The sequence below is a fragment of the Trypanosoma brucei genome (assembly GCF_000002445.2).
Source record: "Trypanosoma brucei brucei TREU927 chromosome 11 chr11_scaffold01 genomic scaffold, whole genome shotgun sequence".
NCBI classification, from domain to species: Eukaryota; Euglenozoa; class Kinetoplastea; order Trypanosomatida; family Trypanosomatidae; genus Trypanosoma; species Trypanosoma brucei.
Genome location: NT_165288.1, coordinates 1,333,839 through 1,352,789, shown reverse-complemented (window position 1 = coordinate 1,352,789; position 18,951 = coordinate 1,333,839). Strand labels below are relative to the sequence as shown.

At 48.5% G+C, this 18,951-nt stretch overlaps 6 protein-coding genes and 1 pseudogene across 6 annotated transcripts, besides 7 other annotated features; 1 reads left to right on the top strand and 6 right to left on the bottom strand.

Moving 5' to 3' along the window:
- Positions 1 to 4,617: part of a repeat region that runs on past the window's edge.
- Positions 4,618 to 4,840: a repeat region.
- Positions 4,841 to 5,351: a repeat region.
- Positions 5,352 to 5,978: 627 nt separating this feature from the next.
- On the top strand, positions 5,979 to 8,303 carry Tb11.02.2380 (annotated as a pseudogene).
- Positions 8,054 to 8,075: a sequence feature (AT_rich).
- A 714-nt stretch (positions 8,304 to 9,017) lies between the features above and the next one.
- Positions 9,018 to 9,044: a microsatellite.
- Positions 9,045 to 9,217: 173 nt separating this feature from the next.
- Positions 9,218 to 9,252: a sequence feature (AT_rich).
- Positions 9,253 to 9,730: 478 nt separating this feature from the next.
- Tb11.02.2370 (hypothetical protein) lies at positions 9,731 to 10,549 on the bottom strand (the record flags this gene model as incomplete). The annotated part of the gene is made up of 1 exon (XM_823459.1): positions 9,731 to 10,549. One exon carries the CDS (start codon positions 10,547 to 10,549, stop codon positions 9,731 to 9,733), a length of 819 nt encoding a protein of 272 aa, XP_828552.1.
- A 417-nt stretch (positions 10,550 to 10,966) lies between these two features.
- Positions 10,967 to 10,999: a sequence feature (AT_rich).
- A 199-nt stretch (positions 11,000 to 11,198) lies between these two features.
- On the bottom strand, positions 11,199 to 12,512 carry Tb11.02.2360 (hypothetical protein; the record flags this gene model as incomplete). Its single annotated transcript, XM_823458.1, has 1 exon — positions 11,199 to 12,512. The coding sequence occupies one exon, from the start codon at positions 12,510 to 12,512 to the stop codon at positions 11,199 to 11,201; it is 1,314 nt and encodes a 437-aa protein (XP_828551.1).
- An 824-nt stretch (positions 12,513 to 13,336) lies between these two features.
- On the bottom strand, positions 13,337 to 14,881 carry Tb11.02.2350 (hypothetical protein, conserved; the record flags this gene model as incomplete). The annotated part of the gene is made up of 1 exon (XM_823457.1): positions 13,337 to 14,881. The coding sequence occupies one exon, from the start codon at positions 14,879 to 14,881 to the stop codon at positions 13,337 to 13,339; it is 1,545 nt and encodes a 514-aa protein (XP_828550.1).
- Positions 14,882 to 15,435: 554 nt separating this feature from the next.
- Positions 15,436 to 16,434, bottom strand: Tb11.02.2340 (hypothetical protein, conserved; the record flags this gene model as incomplete). Its single annotated transcript, XM_823456.1, has 1 exon — positions 15,436 to 16,434. The coding sequence occupies one exon, from the start codon at positions 16,432 to 16,434 to the stop codon at positions 15,436 to 15,438; it is 999 nt and encodes a 332-aa protein (XP_828549.1).
- A 302-nt stretch (positions 16,435 to 16,736) lies between these two features.
- Tb11.02.2330 (hypothetical protein, conserved) lies at positions 16,737 to 17,285 on the bottom strand (the record flags this gene model as incomplete). Its single annotated transcript, XM_823455.1, has 1 exon — positions 16,737 to 17,285. One exon carries the CDS (start codon positions 17,283 to 17,285, stop codon positions 16,737 to 16,739), a length of 549 nt encoding a protein of 182 aa, XP_828548.1.
- A 289-nt stretch (positions 17,286 to 17,574) lies between these two features.
- Tb11.02.2320 (hypothetical protein, conserved) lies at positions 17,575 to 18,903 on the bottom strand (the record flags this gene model as incomplete). Its single annotated transcript, XM_823454.1, has 1 exon — positions 17,575 to 18,903. One exon carries the CDS (start codon positions 18,901 to 18,903, stop codon positions 17,575 to 17,577), a length of 1,329 nt encoding a protein of 442 aa, XP_828547.1.
- Positions 18,904 to 18,951: the final 48 nt, after the last annotated feature.

Genomic DNA, 18,951 nt, shown 5'->3' with positions numbered 1-18,951 from the left:
AAAGTTGCAGAAGGGAGAGTGGGTTGTATGACTGTTACCTTAGGTGAGGACTTCACCTGCGGCCGGCTCCGTTCAACCGCAATGAGAAACTGCGCCAGCCTTTTGGAGAAGCATACATCCTGCACACATACACCTTCTACCGCAAACCTGACACGTAACTCCTTCAAACCGGGCCAGCTCATCAGGTACAGCGACGTTTCTTCGCAGTCGCCGCGTTGGCTGGTAACAGCGCGCTCTACCTTCATACCGTACATCTTCTTTTGATGTAGGGTGAGGCCAGTTTTGCTAGCACACTGCCTTCCGCATGTCGGGCACACCAACATGGATGCATTTGTATGCGGGGAATCCGTGGAACACAATTTTGTGCTTTTGCTGCATTTAAGCTCGACTCCCTCACCTTTGTGGAAAGCCTTACAGTGTCGGATGAGGGAGTCCCTGCAACTGAGCACTTTTTGGCACACACCGCACTGCACCTCGCCCTTCCCCGGGACGTCAACGTTTCCCTCACGGGCACGCTTACGAGGGAATTGCACCACCACCACGGTACCGTCCTCCGTCACTATGCTCTTATGTTTGAATTTCTTGTGTAGTGACAGGGAAGAGCGTGTACCGAAGCTCGCCTCGCACAGGTCACATTGAAACGGCAGCTTCCGTGTATCCTGAGAGGCTGGCGCTGCTGGGGCTCTACCATCTCCTTGCACTGAGTCCTCGTTCTCTCGCTCCCTTTTCACGCGGTAACTACCGCTGCCTATGCCATGTATTGTTCTAAGGTGGTGTAATAGTCGGCCTTGCACTGCGAATTTGGAGGCACAGAGGGTACAATGAAACACCTGCGGTCTCATCGGGACTCGTGTGCTCGATGGTAGAGGAACGATCGCCACCACTGGAGGGGGCTCCGGGGGGATATCCACTGCGGGTGTTGCATCGCCGTATTTGATCCTCCGGAGGGCATCAGCTCGCACAAAGCCATGTTTGTTTACCATGTGCGTTACAGCACTCGAGCGGCATTGGTATGTGGCATCACACTCCGTACATTTGGTCGGTTCGGAGGTTCTCTGAAGAGTGCGTGTCGCAACAGGTAGGCTGTTTGTGTTTGTATTGTTGGTCCTATCACTGCATGTTGCGGGTTACACCATCGGCACTGTGAGGGTACACTACACTCGGGTTGATCTTTCGCAACATCCATCCATAGTGTCTTGAAGACCCAACCCGAAAGCGTGCCAGTGCCGTTTCTTCTTCCCTCGTCAGTTCTTCCCTATGTTTTGTTGGAAAGTGGTTGCCCGTGATACCAAACCTATGAGTGTTCTCATGGACTTCTTCCGACCTAAGCACTCGCTTCGCATAAGCAATGATGTCGGGGATCCATGTGTCTCGCAACTGTGGTAAATCTGCGGCCTTTTTGGCCATTTCGTCACAAACCTCATTCGGTTTCACGCCACAATGGCCAAACACAAATTGCAGTCGGATACGCACCTTCCTTCTCTGAACTTGAAGCAGAAGCCTCCATAGTCGTCTCAGAATTGGGTCCGTTACGGCTAGGGGGCCTGTCTGCAGTGCTGTTAACATTTACAGCGAGTCAGAGAAGATGGACAACCTGCTCGGTGTGCTTCTGTATGCCGGAAGCCATTTCAGCAGCCGTTGCAGTCCTATCTCTAATGCTACGCATTCCGCTCTGTAACTGCATGAGAGTTCCCCTGCTCCAGTTTTGGGTGCGCAAATCAGCGTGTTGTTTCTATAGAGCAGGGCAGCTGCTCCGGACTTCTCACCGAGGGACACGGATCCATCAGTCCACAATTCGTAGTGCTCTCGCCGCGGTAGCTCCTTCCCCCTCCGTACAAAATGCCGTTCAATCCACTTTTCGGAAGCCTCCCTTTTGACATCGTCAGGGTCATCAGCGCACACAGGCTTTATCTGCGTGTGAAATAGCGGTCGGCAGCTGTGGCGGAGCGTCGATGTCTCTAGTGGGTGCTCGCGTGGCTCAATGCGGAGGTGGGGATAAGACCGCATGATGCGGGAATGTAAGACTCTGACTGGGTGTTTGCTGTGGTATACTTCCTCAGCACTGCGCCGCAAACATCCGCCTCGTGACTCACACATCAGCATGAATTTCATGCTGCGCACAAGAGTGGTCGTCTTGAGTGGCAGGAGGTTTGCTTCCAGCAGAGAGTCCTCTTTGCGCGTCCCATGCGGTATGCCGGCTATGATGCGACTGGCTTTGTGTTGTGCTGATGCAAGGAGGTCGCGACTTCGTTCCGAAGCGTCCCAGTACCATACCTCAATGCCATACATGGTGTGTGCCTGTACGAGCGCTAGATAAAAAGTTCTCAGCACTTGTCGTCTTGGTACCCATGTAGAAGCTGAGATGGCTGCTATCTGCAGTAGTCTGAAGTCCATCTTGCGTCTCGTTTCGGCCGCATGTGTTGCCATCCCTTGCAGACACTGGAATGTTACTCCTAAAAGCTTCGGTGTTCTGTCAGCTCCTATTCTTTCGCCGTCCAGTTGTAATGTAAGGGGGTGGCGCTCTATACACCCGAAGAGTGTGCACTTTGTTTTCGCTACGTTGACAGACATGAAGTAGTCTTTTGACAACTGTAACACCACGTTTAGGCCGCATTGTAGTGTGTGGTTGATGACATCCCTCTCTGTGTGGCTCGCAAGTAGCGTTAGGTCGTCTGCAAAGAATCCGTGCTGCAGTAACGGCACTTCTGCAAGGCGCTGGCTCAACGAGTTCATGACAATAATGAACATGATTGGGCCAAGGGCAGTTCCCTGTGGCACTCTTCGCTCAAATGTTCTGCTTCTGGAAAGCTTCTCCTTGAATCTCACTCTGCCAGTTCGGTTACTCAGAAATGATACGCACCACTTCACAATGTGGGGTGATACCTTCATTCTGTGCATTTCCCTCGCAATTTTGTCGTGGTCTACAGTAACGAATGCCTTCTCGTAGTCGACGAATACAACACCCGTACGTGATTGGTGCGTGGGACGGCAGAGGGCAGCGCGGACGTGCAGCAGCTGTTCGAGCGTTGAGCATCCGGGGCGAAAGCCTGATTTCTGCGGCGTCAGCTGGGACTCAACAGTGTCTCTAAACCTTGCGGCAATTATGCGTTCCATGACTTTGCAGAGACAGCTCGTGGGCGTCACAGGCCTGTAAGAATCGAGGTCCTCCTCCTTTTTTCCGGCCTTCAGGATGGGGATGATAACACCAGTCTTCCATGCAGGTGGCACGACTCCCGTTCGTAGGCTCTCATTGAATAGCCTCAGAACAACATTCAGCGCTGTTATACCGAGATGTTGTAGCGCCTCGTTGTATAAGCAATCAGGTCCGGCTGCGGATCCACACGGTAGCAGTTTGATCGATCTCCGTAGTTCAGCCATCGTGATTGGACTGAACTCACTCGCTATCGTCTTTATTGGTGCCGGTGGGTGTGAGTCGGGGTGCCTTCTTGCGCGGGACGAGTACAGTTTATTGAACCTCTCAGCTCGACGGTAGTCCGTGATGGCCGCGTTATCTACAAGTACAGCCTGTGTGGTTAGTGGTCGTGGCGCATATACCTTCTTGACAATGTGCCAACTGCAGCGGTCTGACACCGCAAGTCTGGAGCATAGTGTGCTCCATCTCTTCTTTGTGGTACGGTCCAGGATCTGCTTACGCGTGGCTACCAACTTTTCCCTTCGGTGGGAGGGTCCGCATCCAGTGATCTCTTCATCGAGTTTCGCGAGCTCAGGTGTCCAATGTGGTGGCGTTGCTCTGCAGCCACGGGGGACGGAGACCTTCATCGCAATGCGGATGGCGGAGCTCAATTTCTGTTCCAGGGTGTTGACGTTCTTCTCTCTACCAATTTTCCTGCAGAACTCGTCAACCTTGAGACGGAAATTCCTCCAGTCAGCTTTTAGCCATGCGCACATGGGCTTTCGAAGCCGCGGGCAACTCAGTGCATCTGTGTCGTCTCCAACCATAACGTCGAAAAATATGTGATGGTGATCGCTATCGGGAGAATACAGCGATGTCCACGTGTACACTGTGCAATTCCTTGACAGTGTCACATCAGGGGTGGACTTCCCTTGGTGGCGCGCGTACCTGGTGCACTCACCAGTGTTGCAGACCAGAAACTGGTTGTCAATGCACCACTGTGTGAGGGTTTCACCCTTGGTATTTGGTGGGCTCGCGCGATCCCATGCCAACGCGTGTGCGTTAGCGTCTGCACCGATGATCTGGGCACCGTCAGTCGTCAGAAGCGTATCTAGGTCAGTTGCCGTGAAGGTGTGTTTTGGTGGGATGTATGCCGACGTGACAGTCAGCGCTGCTCCACGTGCAAGGTGAATTGTTGCATGCACTTGTTCAATGCGACCAACAACGGCCATACCGGTCTCGACTGGCAGGTCCGCCCTCACTAGTATTGATACACGACCTCCTTTGCAGTTACGAGCTATTCCGTAATGTTGGTAGCCAGCAACGCTAAAGCAAGCCGCCTCTCCAGGTTTCATCCTTGTCTCGCTCAACAGACAAAAGGCGATCCGCTCATCAACAAGGGTTTTGTGGAGTGCTAATCTCTTTCCTTGAGATAGCCCGGCGGAGTTCCACTGCACCCCGCGCAATGATGGGCCGGGATTCTCTTCCACATCACCGGACAGCAGCATCTTAGTGCGGATGATACTGCTGATGGCACGCTGGCACGTGCCCAGGGACCGACAAACGAAAAACGGTGTCCCAGCAAGACGCTGCTGATCCCTGTGCTGTACGATGCCGTAGTCTAAGCAAAGCAGTGTTCCAAAAGAGAGTAACACTGGTAGCTCTTGGCTTCCCCCGATGATACGGGGTACTGGACCCTGGCACCACCGAAGAACAAACGATCGAGGGAAGCGACGTACTCCACCACGCCTTCGACGATGAGCGGATGGTGTCCTGTCTTTTGAGTAGGACAAGAATGAGAGCTGTAGAAGTAGGTTGCTTCAACGCTTGCGGCCACCAGCACATCCATGAATAGAAGTCATTTCACACCTCTGAGATACGCAGGCCATCGCCTATTTACAAGATATGGTGCAAATCGTCGCTTTCACTAGTAACTCTGTCACGCCACACTTTTATGCTAGGGGTAAATAAGCCAGTGCGCGTAACCTGACTTGCGTAACTCATTGGTGCTGGCGCTCGTGCCCGCACGCTTTCCTGATGCCGCACCATCCAGCCACATAGCAAAGGAGAAACTTTAATGCGGCGCTGCATCAACAACCATTTTCGGGTCAACCAAAAACTGGCCACGGCACCAAGTGCCTGCACTGAGCGGCGAAGCCCGAATATGATGCACCCCCTGCAAAGATAGCGCGGGGTGTGCGCATGGATATCACTACACTTCAGCAAATATGTACCATCACCCTATCTTATCCTGTGTAATTTAGTGGAAAAGCACAATGGATAACCTGAACCGCCAGTGTCGGATACCTCTTTTTCATGTATGAACGAAACGTAAGTGGGGTGAATTCGGAAGGACGACCAAGGGACCGTACAAGGAAAAAAAAGAAAGAAGTGGTGGAGAAATGAAGGGGACACCAACTGGACGATGGAAAGTAGGGTTGAGGATGTGCTTCTGGAAGACTATGCGGCGTTGGCTAAAATGAGCCTGCACGAATTTCTGATGCAATTCTTTCTGAACACGAACAACATGAAGAATGTAGCAATGAGTTTGTGTGTTACCAACCCAGGAAGGTACACTAGGGATGCCGAGTTACTTGAAGACATAGAGAATCTCCTCCAGTTTAAGCGATAAAGGATATGTGAGCAGTTGCCTGAAATACAAGGTTGGATAAACTATCTAAACGGTAATGGAATTTACTCCCTGCGGCAGTGGGGCGAGAAGGCAACTGCCCAAATGAGGAAACAAGTTGGCTCCGCAGCGACATCAAGGTTGGACACGGTACGGTGCATTGCCAGGAAGGCGGGGGAACGATATATTTAACTAGCTGACGGTGCTGACCTTCCAGGAGTTTACGACTCTGTTTATAATGCGAAATGGAGTCATATTGAAATTGACAATGGAACTCAACTGCTCGGGATGGAGTTTGTTGATGGAACGCGTGGTGGCAATGTAATGTGGAAGGATGAAGAACTTAATGTTGTCCCTGAAATTGAGGAAGCTGTTGAGAAGAAACCAGAACGCAGGGAAGAAGTTGAAGCAATGGTTCTAACATCTCAAATGGGGTGATAATAAGCCAAGTTTACCGACGGAAGTAACAAAAGAATATTCACCCGTAGAGAAGAGCTCCGCGTATGGAAAGTTGTAAGGAGTGGAGTTGAATTATGGCGTACACAGCGTGCTTTACCGGGATGTCTTTATTTTCCACGATCATACGTTGCCATTGGTAATCCTGGGATTGGTAAATCTCAGAATTTGGGTTCTTTCATACTCTACAACTTACTGCATTATGATGCGGAAGAGTTGCCTGTTGTTGCGTACTTCCGTGGTGTAGCCGCATATATATTTGAGAAATCTGGTGGTGGTGGCGTTGGCAGAGTTAGGGAGTACAGTAAAGAAGCGGCTATAACGTTTATGAAGGTTATATCATCTAATACACGTGGTTATGTTATTTATGACTTCGTCAACAAAGGCGAGCAGCCACCGGCAGATGTGGCTCCAAAATGGGGAAGCATTTTGATCAGTTCACCCAATTTGAGAAATTTTGACAGCTGGTTCCAGCAAAGGGAAAGATGTACACGTATCTTTGTTAACTGCTGGGAAATGACTGAAATGCGGGCTTTCTTCTCACGTATTGGACCCATGCTGTATCCTGGAGCCACACCTGTCGGGTTGAGGGAAAAGTGGGAGATGCATGAGAGCCGTGTGGAGTTTGTCGGACCTTCACTTCGTTATGTGTTTGATGAAGCAAAGTATGTCACGCGTGAGGTCGACATAGACAAAGAAATAAATTCCATCAAATCCCATGAGCGACGTGAACTCTATATTGGCGTGGTGGGTAACAAAGGCGAATGGAAGGAAAGTGACGCGTCTCACAAACTCGTGAAGATTGTTCGTGCCTGTGGGAGAAACAATGGTGAGATATACATATGCGTACCTCACTCTGAATCCATAAAGAAGAGAATAATTGAGAAACTGAAATAACCGCTCAAAATTTAGCTCAGTTGGCGGGGCTTATTCCTACCCGTGAGATAATTCCAGCTTTATTTGAGTACAATGCTATAAAAGCACTTGGATTTCCCAAAGTGTTGAGTACGATCACCGAAATGACCAAGCCACTTCCCGAAAGGGGAGTAGAGGAACAGGAAGTTGCGCAGAATATCACTGTCTTGAGGCATGTACAGAAGAGATACCTGAACTTTGGCAACGCTGCCGATTTTACAGACGGTTGTGGCATGATAACACGTTCCCCAAGTCTCTTTCAGGCATACTAGGCGCTTCCTAACTTCCCTGTTTTGGATGCCTTCTTTGTTGTTGACCCTGATGCAATTGCTGAGGATAAAAAACAACAGAGAAAACAAAAGACAATAGTGATGTTGCAGTACACAACTGCTGAATCGCATGATACGAAGACAGGAACATTCCTTGGCATGCTGAAGAAACTTTTAAATCCAACCACTAATCCAAGTGATGAATATTGGAAAGCAGTTATGGGGAAGTATCGATGGGAAATGATTTATGTTCAGCACCCTGACGCCACTCCAATGAGAGTCAAGCAGCGATGTGATCTCACAGATGGTAAAGCAGATGATGAAAACCACAGGCATGTTGAAGTGTTTTAGAAAAATGATGTCAAACAATACCTCGTCAAATTTGACGTTAATATTGTTAAGGCATTAACTGTTGCACGTTTTGCGGAGCTGAATGGTGCCACACCTCCACCAGCTGCGCACGAGGCAAGAGAAGTGACGAATAACGAATAATAATGATAAAACAGAGGTTACGGAATATACGGAAAGGAAAAGTTGTCGTAAATGTCCTTTCAGCCCAACCTGACGCCAATGGAGTTGTGCACTCCGAATCAAAGTTGAGGTGCAATCAGCATAAACAACTAATGAGTGCGTACCATTGTGCCAGAATTGATTAATTTTATTTATTTTTTTTGCCATTATTAAGCTCAGGATGATTAACATTACATATGGAAAGCATTTGTCGCAGGAATACGCGTGTTGATGGAAACACTGAGCCATCGTTTATATCATATATTAATAGTTGATTTCATAACTTTAACCCCTTATTATGTTTTCCCTTGATAATTTTTATTTTTATGAAAAGGAAACAACATTTTGTATTGGGAATGTTTCAACAGAGAAGTTAAGGTGCTTGTAAGTGTTTGTGAATAAAATTAATGTGAATGGGAACAACGGCAACCGGAAGCAGGAAGATGCTATTAAATGTTGTAAGATGTGGTACTGAATCGTGTGATGTATATTTTTGGATACAATGACAAAATAGGTTGAAACAGTTACGAGAAAGAAAAATACTGAAGCGGTAGCGATAGTTGTGGAATTTCATTATTATTTGCATAAAAGATATTGTCATCACTTTTTTCAATGAATATGAAAAGGGAATATGCGTAATGTCAAATGTAATGCGTAAAATATTTACTGTTTCAAGGAGAAGCGCACACATACAAATACAAACGCAAACGCATCCAGCACTTGAGAATGCATGGATGCAGCGTAACATGGGATCCGGTGGTGGTTAAGGCGTTTGTTTACAGTGCTCTGTGAAGCTGACGCTCCGTGTTTTCTTTTTTCTTCTTAAACCAATGGAGCCCCATTGGCAGCCACGACATTTCTCACGCCGATTAATTTACCTCAGCAATGGCTCTTCCGCGGTGTTTCGGCGGATGTTTGTGCTGGCGATGACCAGGAAGGGATCCAATATGCCCCCTCCCCCGACCATCCGTTGTTACATTCCAACCAACTCATTTGCACCAGCTTCACAGCGGGCCCATATCCCCTTCCTTACGGTACAGTTATAATAAATAAGTGTTAAAAAAGCCTGGGGAGTTTGTGGTGGCACAAGTAAATGCAACAGCATCACACACACACACACACACACACACACGAAGAAACAAACACCAAAACAAGGAAAATAGGAGCACCACTAAAAAGAAGAGAGGAAACGGGTCTCATATACACACGCGCAAGCTTATTGATATCACTCCACAATAAATCTACTGCGATGTCCACTTATTTTTGGGCGACTGCATGCGCCTCAAGGCTGGTAGAAAGCATCAGTAAATATTTAAAATATATATAAAATAGATTTATATGCAGTATTAAATCAATAACTAATTATGTGCGAGAGGGTGTGGTTCACATCAGTGGAATGTGCGAAAGAGGACTTCGTAGATTCACTGCTAAGGGGAGCAATTAAATGAACATACACGTGTTAACACGATTGCACAGCGTGCAGTATCTACGGCAGTAAAGGGGAGGCAGACAGATTTTACATGAAAAACACTTTGCACATCTGTTTTTGCGAATGTAATGACGCTAACAAGTGAAATAAAAAATAAAAAAGGAGGTAAGGGGCAATGTGTCGTCAACACACGTCGAAAACTATCATTACTGCGTGAACGCGAGGCAAACATGCGTGCATTCATGCCTCAGCCCCACGTGCACATTTTTCACATAAAGTTACGCACGTAAAACAACACGCTCATACTTCATTTATACTCAAGTCGCTGCACCATGGACGGTGCTACGCCTGCAGATTTATTCCCTCTGCATGCGTGTGAGGGCATATCGTTACAAAACACGCGTAATGGTGGCCAATAACCAACATATCGGGACGGCCGAAATCACAGTGACCAAATTTGAAGAATCACTTTCATCCGATGGCAACTGTCCCTGTATGCCTCCCTTGGGGGGAGACACGCACTCTGCTTCATTTGCTGCTTCGTTTATGAGGTACTCTATTTCCTCTACTGAACTTCTGGCCAGCGCAATCTTCGCGGCCGTCTTTTTCAACGAATAGAGACAAAACGCCGCTCGGTGGAGATCGCGCCTCAACGCTCTAAAGTTTCTGACCCCTAATCTCACCCGGAGTTCCAAGGCCGCTTCACTTAGTGACGTTGGTGAAACACTTCTTTTTGTTTGTAGACATGACATGGCGGCTTCTTGGGCTTCCGCAGCTTCCGCATCCGTCCCAACCCTGAGCATCACATCTTCCAGGAATGGCACATAATATTCCTGAATAACTAGGAGGGAACTCGCTCGTCCCTCGATGCTTGTCGCCGCATACTCAGCAAACTCAACGGCCTCACAAACGCTATCATACGCCAGCCTTGCCCGTTCCGCCGCAAAACCTGCGTTGCGGTCCCGTTCCGCCGCCTCCTCTGCCCGCCTCAAAGATACTTCACTACGTTTCTTCGCCTTCAAAGTAAACAATGCTTCCTCAACAGCTCGCGGTCCAATTTTCATAACAACTTCCTTCAGTCCCCTCAGCTGTTCTGTTATTTGACACAGCGTCAGCACTTGAGCCAATGTGAAGTTGCTGTCGCAACCATCTGTGGGGTTCGTGCAGCACAGAGCCACGGCCAACACGAACAGCCCACTGATAAACATTTTAACACGACGAAAATGTAAAGGCTATACCCTACTATAACAATAATATGCCTAACGTCAAGAAGAACAAAGGGTTTTTTTTAAAAAAAAGAAACGATACACAATTTAATTAATAAGCATGAATAACTTGGAATATGTATACAGAGCGTTACGATACCATTAAAACTACAGGAGCAAAAACCGAACTAAAAAATACGGATAATATGCGGCGTCGTACATGCAACAGCATCACACACACACACACGAAAAAACAAACACCAAAACAAGGAAAATAGGAGCACCACTAAAAAGAAGAGAGGAAACGGGTCTCATATACACACGCGCAAGCTTATTGATATCACTCCACAATAAATCTACTGCGATGTCCACTTATTTTTGGGCGACTGCATGCGCCTCAAGGCTGGTAGAAAGCATCAGTAAATATTTAAAAAATATAAAATAGATTTATATGCAGTATTAAATCAATAACTAATTATGTGCGAGAGGGTGTGGTTCACATCAGTGGAATGTGCGAAAGAGGACTTCGTAGATTCACTGCTAAGGTGAAAAATAAAATGAACAAAATCTTTTATGTAAAAGAATATAACCAAACAACACTAAAACTACAATCGAAAAGTATATTTAAGGTTTAAGAAAGCAAAATAAAACGTTAGACGACAAAGGTAAGAAACACAAACACGAAGGAAAATAGCAATGAACAATAATTACCCCTGTCAACGGAGAGATCATTCCCATCCAGAAGAGTGGAATTTTCATCACTTACCGGTGGAGGAGGTAAAAAAACAGGAGAAGGAGCAATGGTAAACTCCAGTTCCTCTTTCCCTTCATCCTCATTGGAAGTGTTGGCACTGTTATTGTCATTGACGTCTGTTACTGCGGTATCATCTTCATCCTCATCTTCCTCTTCATCCTCATTGGAAGTGTTGGCACTGTTATTGTCATTGACGTCTGTTACTGCGGTATCATCTTCATCCTCATCTTCCTCTTCATCCTCATTGGAAGTGTTGGCACTGTTATTGTCATTGACGTCTGTTACTGCGGTATCATCTTCATCCTCATCTTCCTCTTCATCCTCATTGGAAGTGTTGGCACTGTTATTGTCATTGACGTCTGTTACTGCGGTATCATCTTCATCTTCATCTTCCCCTTCATCCTCATTGGAAGTGTTGGCACTGTTATTGTCATTGACGTCTGTTACTGCGGTATCATCTTCATCTTCATCTTCCTCTTCATCCTCATTGGAAGTGTTGGCACTGTTATTGTCATTGACGTCTGTTACTGCGGTATCATCTTCATCTTCATCTTCCTCTTCATCCTCATTGGAAGTGTTGGCACTGTTATTGTCATTGACGTCTGTTACTGCGGTATCATCTTCATCTTCATCTTCCTCTTCATCCTCATTGGAAGTGTTGGCACTGTTATTGTCATTGACGTCTGTTACTGCGGTATCATCTTCATCTTCATCTTCCCCTTCATCCTCATTGGAAGTGTTGGCACTGTTATTGTCATTGACGTCTGTTACTGCGGTATCATCTTCATCTTCATCTTCCTCTTCATCCTCATTGGAAGTGTTGGCACTGTTATTGTCATTGACGTCTGTTACTGCGGTATCATCTTCATCTTCATCTTCCTCTTCATCCTCATTGGAAGTGTTGGCACTGTTATTGTCATTGACGTCTGTTACTGCGGTTTGATGCTGAATGCTTTTGTTTCCGTCGATATTTGTTGAGTCGTCGTAGTGGAACTGCCGCGCACTTTCTATTTTGTGGAGCGTTGGAGAAAAATTCTGTTTATCTTCTTGTTGCGATGGTGTCAATACCTCTTTTGTTTGCTTTTGAATATTTGGTATGTAAGGGGCCTGTGGCTGCTGGTGGGTCGGAATTTCTTTACAGCTCCCCTTGATGACGCTGAGGGGAATCGGTAAATAAAAGATGATGGCAAGTGCAAACAGTATGCGATTCATTTCAGTACCGTTGTAGACCCCTGTAAATCTATACTACTACTGTTTGTCTTTTTTTTTTTTTTACAAAATGTGTTTGTGTTATTTTTCAATATGTTGTTTTCCTATTTCTTCGATGTTTCTTATATTCACGTCCGTATATATTTCCTTTTTTAAATACACCCACTTTTTTTTGCCGATTTTCGATGAACTGCTGAAAAAACGTAGTGGAAAGTCACTTTCGCCTTCAATCCCTTTGCTTGCGCTTTCCCCTCAACTTAACTGTGCTTTAATGTGTAACTTCTCCTTGTGTCTAAGTAGAGGGTTAATCCATTCATTTATTATTATTATTACAATAATAAACAAGGTTAAAAGTAGTGAATTTTGTGAGTGATAGTGTCGCAGTAACGTTTTTAGTGGGATTTTATTTTAGGCCTTTGTGTTCGTGTGTGTGTGGATGGGAAAGAGAGAAGAGACAAAACACATAAGCACACCTAAAATGGAGCGGTTGAGTGTGGTTTCCAACACGAAAGGGTTCTGCCAATCGGTAACAGGCCGTAACGTGACTTTGACGAATCGGGAGAAATTTACCTTCTTCTCCTCTTGCACTTGCCACTGACACCCGACACTACACTAACATCTGATAGTACAATTAATGATGGTATTCACTTAACTACACCCACGGTTTAATATGTCATATTGATGCCATCGAACTCTACTAAACTGGGGGTAGGAGAAGGTGTACAAGGAGCATAAATTCCCCCCCCCTAGGGAGATGGGAAGGTAAAGACAACACCATAGCGGAAACTCCGGGGCTAACTCTTGCTTTTGTATCATCAACCAAAGTATCAGTGTGAAGGCAACATATCCCATTGTATACCCTTCGAACTCCTGGGGAATGGAACTGGCAAAGCCGTAGGGCATTCCGAACTAAACAGTTTACTGATACATCTCGACACGTACAATTGTACAGCTTTCCGTTCTTCCACATCTGTTATGGAAAAAAGACGCTCCAGAGAATCTCCAGGTGCTTCTGCATCTTCCGTACATCCAAGGCAACGGCACACCTGCTCCAAAGAGTTTAGAACTGCGGACCGAATAGCGCTCGTTGTCTCGATACCTAACTCCGCAGTTTTCTTCATGGCACTTAGGGGCCCATCCGTAGCTGTTGGTTTATACTTGCCGCTTAGATGCACAATGTGGCGCCTCCTAAGTGTAGCGAGCTCATCTTTCAGAGTTTTCAGCTCAGCGTCTAGCCCTTCAAGCTGCCGCTTAGCCTCCACCGTCAGCAACAGCAGGCTCTTGTCCTGCACATTCGTTAGGTTGGAAATGGTGTTGGGAGAAGTGGGGATCATCGGCAGCAGCTTTTTGTATTCCTGGCAAGGAGTGGCGTTACTTGACAAGAGAAGTAACTGCTCGTTGTTGTGCTTTACAGTTTCAGAAAGAGTTTTCAAATCGGACTCGATCTGTTTCTGACGCAGGATACAGAACTCCTGCTTTTGCACCTCCAGATCTATCAACCGTTGTAGCGTGGCACGGTGCTCATTAATGGCAATTGTCTGCTTTTCCAACACGGTAGACTTCCCTTGAACCTTCATGAGTTCTGAAATAAGCCGCGTTGTTTCTTCTTGCTGGGCTGCCTTGTCCTCTAGTTCTTCCACAGACAACCTTGCCATTTCCACTACACCTGCCCCGAGACGCGTTACCATCGACTGAAGCATTTCATCCTGCTGCCGCTTGGTCTCCCTTCGCATTTCTCGGATGCCCACAACGTGCTCCCCGTGGTCGTGAAAATACTGTTCCTCCGCTTCCCTAAACGTTTTGGTGAGAGTTCGTTTCTCTTCGAACGCGGCGCTCACTTTGCTGTCCCCAGTGGCGAGTGCGGTTACCTCCTCTAATAAGTCATTCCAGCCTCGGAAGAAGTCTTCGGCCGCCTCCTCCATACGTGTAATCAAGCCGAGTTGGTCCTCCACCAGTGCTGACTTAACACCAGCAATGTTTTCCATGGCAGCTCTCCTCTCCCGCAGGTACTCTTCGCCCTCACTTTGCTTCAGTGATAGAAAACACTGATCATCGTCCTGCAGGCCTTCGTCCACCTCCATTCTCTCTTTCAGCCGCTGCTCAGCCAACACAAAACGGTCCCGGGCACGCACGACGCTGAGGTTTCTTTCCCGAAGTTGGAAAAAATTGTGCGGAACATCCGGTGCGCCGCGTCCTGTTTTCTCCAGTTTGAACAACGCACGTGTGGCGTCCAGGTGTGTCCCATCCATGAAAGGAGGTTTATCATCTACTTCTTTGACGGCGTCCCACAGGATATCCACCTCGAGCTCGTCTGCCACCGGCTCCGGTGCCACCAACTGCGGCGCCGAATTCTTTTTACCCTTTTTCGCCATCCAACTGCTCTTTGAAGGGTTAGCAACAAATGAAGGTGAAAAAAAAAGGTGCGTAACACACGCCAAATAGATTTGGGTATCAGCAATTGACAAATAGAAGGAAGGTACGACGGTCAGGAAGTTTGTGCGCAAAACCACAGATAAAGTATGAAATACGATGTTAGCTACACGCTTCGTGCAGCGAACCGGCAGACCAACGAACCCCTTTGCCCATGGTGGATACCACACCTGCAAACGATGTGTATTGTGGTGCGCCCCGGGATGCAACCAGTGGCTTCCGATGGTGCAGCCTGATAGCTGCTGTGGCGTGATTCGGTCCTAACAATTCACATCCACACAAGGGGCACAAACAGAGGCAAGCAATCGCCCGGTGCAGTCAGTAAGCACTGTACATATATATATATGTAAAAGGCTTTCATAAAACGTGATACACTCGCGGCATTTCCCACCAACTCATGTACGCCGACCGGGGCGAACCGAGTGCCCTGTGATGGGTCCATTCACCGCTATATCTATACTTGTGTGCATGCTATCCGAAGAGAACATTTCCCAGGTTACGTCAGCCCCGCTACGGCAGGGTTGGACAACCCCCTAACAATCATCTCGCTCACCTGGTTAATGGTAGGGTGAAACGAGGGTTCGTTCCGCGGCTGAGCGCAATTCTTCTGTAGTTGCCTTCGGACTCCATGTTCGTATAGGTCATCATGCACCTTTCTGCTCGTTCCCCTCTGTAGCTTCGCTGCCCTCTCCGATATCAACGGATGAAAGCGAAGATCTATATCGGTCGGGGAGATATCCTGTAACTGCTGCTTTCTATGTTGAGTGTCGTTCCCTTGCTTCCCCTTTGGGTTTGAGTACAGTCTTTCCACGGTAGAAGCTGTGAAGGTCACCTTTCTCACCCTCGTTGCTACTGTGGGATCCGCATGTGCACGGACAGTCTCACCTTGCTCTTGCTTGCCGACCCTGTTAGTGGCCTTACCTCGCTGAAAAAGGTACTCTGAAATGGGTAAACCCTCCGCACGATCTTTCAACCGCCGTTGTCGCGCCAGTCTGGCTGAGACTAGCGAAATAGTGGGACGGAAACTCGGAACTACATCGGAATCGTCCAAGCCCTGCAAGCGCCCTCCGGTGGTCTCCAACACCCCTGCACCAAAAGTTCCCTCCTCGCGCTTCTTGCCTTTCGCACCGACGGACTCCATAGGGGTACTTTGGAAGCCCAACAACTTCCGTGAAGGAGGCTCCTCCGTTTCCTCATCTGGACTGGGCCATTGTGACGAAACACTGACACCCGTCATGTCATCCCCCGCATTAGACACTACATCGCTATCACCAATACTGGCAATCCCACGTTCATCCCTAATAACCAGTTCGTCACTCGACGAGACCCGACCTCCGTGGCGATCGAGTTTGGCTGCTGAGCCTCCCTGAGCACATGCAGCAACAACCTTATGGAGCAGGGACCGCCGCAGGAAATCATACCCTCGTTGTTGCTGTTGCCTTTCTTGGTCAACTAAAGCAAGTCGATACGCTAAAGCACTCTGCAATCCTGCCATCCTAAGATTATGCAAAAAAATCAAACACAGTGTGACAAGTGACACAACAGCGCGCACGTCGGCCCAAAGGAAAACAAGCACGATGCATGATACATTGAAAGGAGAGCACAAATAACAGTTCCAGCGTAGTCAGGTTACTGCAATACATACACATTTTCGCAAACGGACATCTCGTGGTGTAGGAGTTCAACCAGAGAGCACACACAAAGTGAGGAAAGAGAACACGGTGGTCCCCCATAGCTATTCACCGCCCCCTTCCCCCCACCCACACGCACCTCTCTCTCCTAACGATTCCAAAAATCTTATCTAGAGTCGTCTCTTGGGTGCAACTTGCTACAGAATCGAAGGCTGAAAGAGTCGGGATCTTTCATCGCGTCTCGCTGTTTCCCCCTCGGCGTGAGGTCTGCGTCGCGCGGTATGTACGAAGAGTACATACAAGACTCTTTGCTCCCTTTATTTTTTTCGTACTCCAAGAGCGACTTCGTTCGCGCCTCGTCAAAACACTTGTACAGATTAGGAAGCTTATTCCTCCCCTCCGTTTCGCTCCTCGGCTTTGATTCATCTGACGGCCTTGCTGCACGCTCGAACGACTGAGGGCCTGACGGTGGAGGGCTTGACAATGTGGCACGATTCCTCATGTTCTGCAGCCGCTCGTGCCTGGACCTGTTGCGGAGAACAAGCTCACGCAGTTCCTTTTCTAACTTTTGTGTCCTCGTACGGATACACTCCGGCGATGATGGGCCGTTCACAGCGAGAGGCTGATCTCCGCCATCCGCTTTCCTCGTTGCAACACGCTTGGGTTTCCGATTGTTAGAGCCTGCGCAACGCTGGGATGTCGGCGAGTCGGGCATCCGGTTAGTCAGGATGTAGTGTACCTAGTTGGGTGGTATTGTGAAGTGACGGAAAGAGAAGTTGAAATCCACTGAGCAGAGAAGAAACTACACAAACAAAGGGATATGACAGAATACAGTAAATTACCCATGTGGTAGCAGCAAGCAACTTCCCGACGCCTACCGTACCACCTTTCGCCACATCCTCTGAACGCGCATGCCAAGGGGAGGCGTAGGGCTGCAGCACAAATGTGGATGTAGACGCAAAAGAAGAAATGAACGGGCAGAACGGTGTCACTACCGTTCCTCGTCATGTCTTCAGAGCCGTGAATCTGCATGTGTACCCTGTGGTGTGCTTCGTCGACTCCTCACCACGAGGCCTATTAGGAACCTCTGCAGACTGTGCCCTACTGGGTGGCGCTTCGTTGGGGCCTCGCGGGGCGTTTGTGTTGTTGCTGCGCATCTGGACAACCCCACTCACACCCCCCTCCTGCGTGGGATACCTCTGGAGGGCGCAATAAGCCCGTTGCATGTACTCCTCGAACGCTGCAGATACACCTATGCTCCCCAAATTCGCTTCGGGTACAATCACAGCTTCCTTTCCTCCACACTGCCAGTCCCCAATGCCGGCACCCCGTCCCCTCCTGCATGAGCTCCCTTCATGCAGTGCATCTTGTCCTCCGCCACCTCCAGTGTGGGCCATGCGCATGACAAAAGAGCTCGGTGCTTCCTCTCCCTCGGATCTATCACAACATACGGTTTTGGTGCTTTCGCACATGTCTATCGCCGATGGTGCTGGTGGAACAAGCAGCTCCTCTGCATCCCCAATGCATACTCCCTCGCTTAGTTCCACCACAGCACCCTCCACGATCGGAAGCACTGTTGCACCAGAAACAACTGGTGGTGCATCAGCCGGGGCCCCATACTGCCCAATGAATACTCTACGTGGTCCTCCGCCATTGCTCCTGCAGTCATCCACCGCGCGGGTAATATCAGCAAACGACGCATGGTCCGGCGAACCTTTCTTCCGTCCGTCGACAATGACCACGGGTGCCATACGGAGCACCTCTTGGTATCGTTGCGCGTCGTACGCACAGTCTCCTGTCAGCGCAAGTACAGGACTGCCATGATGCAGCACAACGAATCCACAGGAACTCTCCAGTGAAGAAACCGCGTCGAACGCCACAAGGGAGACAGATGGAAAGTCGGGCAGACGGTACGGTACTGTTGGAGATGATTCATCGGTTTGGAGATTGACAAAGTCGCAAACACCGCCCTCCCCGGGTACACCAAACGCTGCTCGGGAGTGCATTTCCGCCAACCTGTGCTGCATGAGGCGCATCATCACCGTTTCGCTAGCGACGATCCGGGGGTGCCTCCCCTTGCGACCTTCAACAGCAATCACCACGGGGAGTTCTGCTGACATATGGGAACGGTTAGAAAACACTGCAATATTAGTGGGGATGGTACCGAAGTAGCGGAGACACTGGCGAGTCACTCCGTATCCAATACCAAAGAGAACAACCGGGGCGTCACCCACGCAGAGCACATAGGCTGTGCTACAGTTCCCCTCATACACCATCGAAGCCCCTCTGCCGGTGCTCAGGCAGACGACGGACAAAGTAGTCTGACGTGGCATGGCCCCCAAAGATTCGGGAGCGCACGCCGCAGCAATAGTGTTACCGTA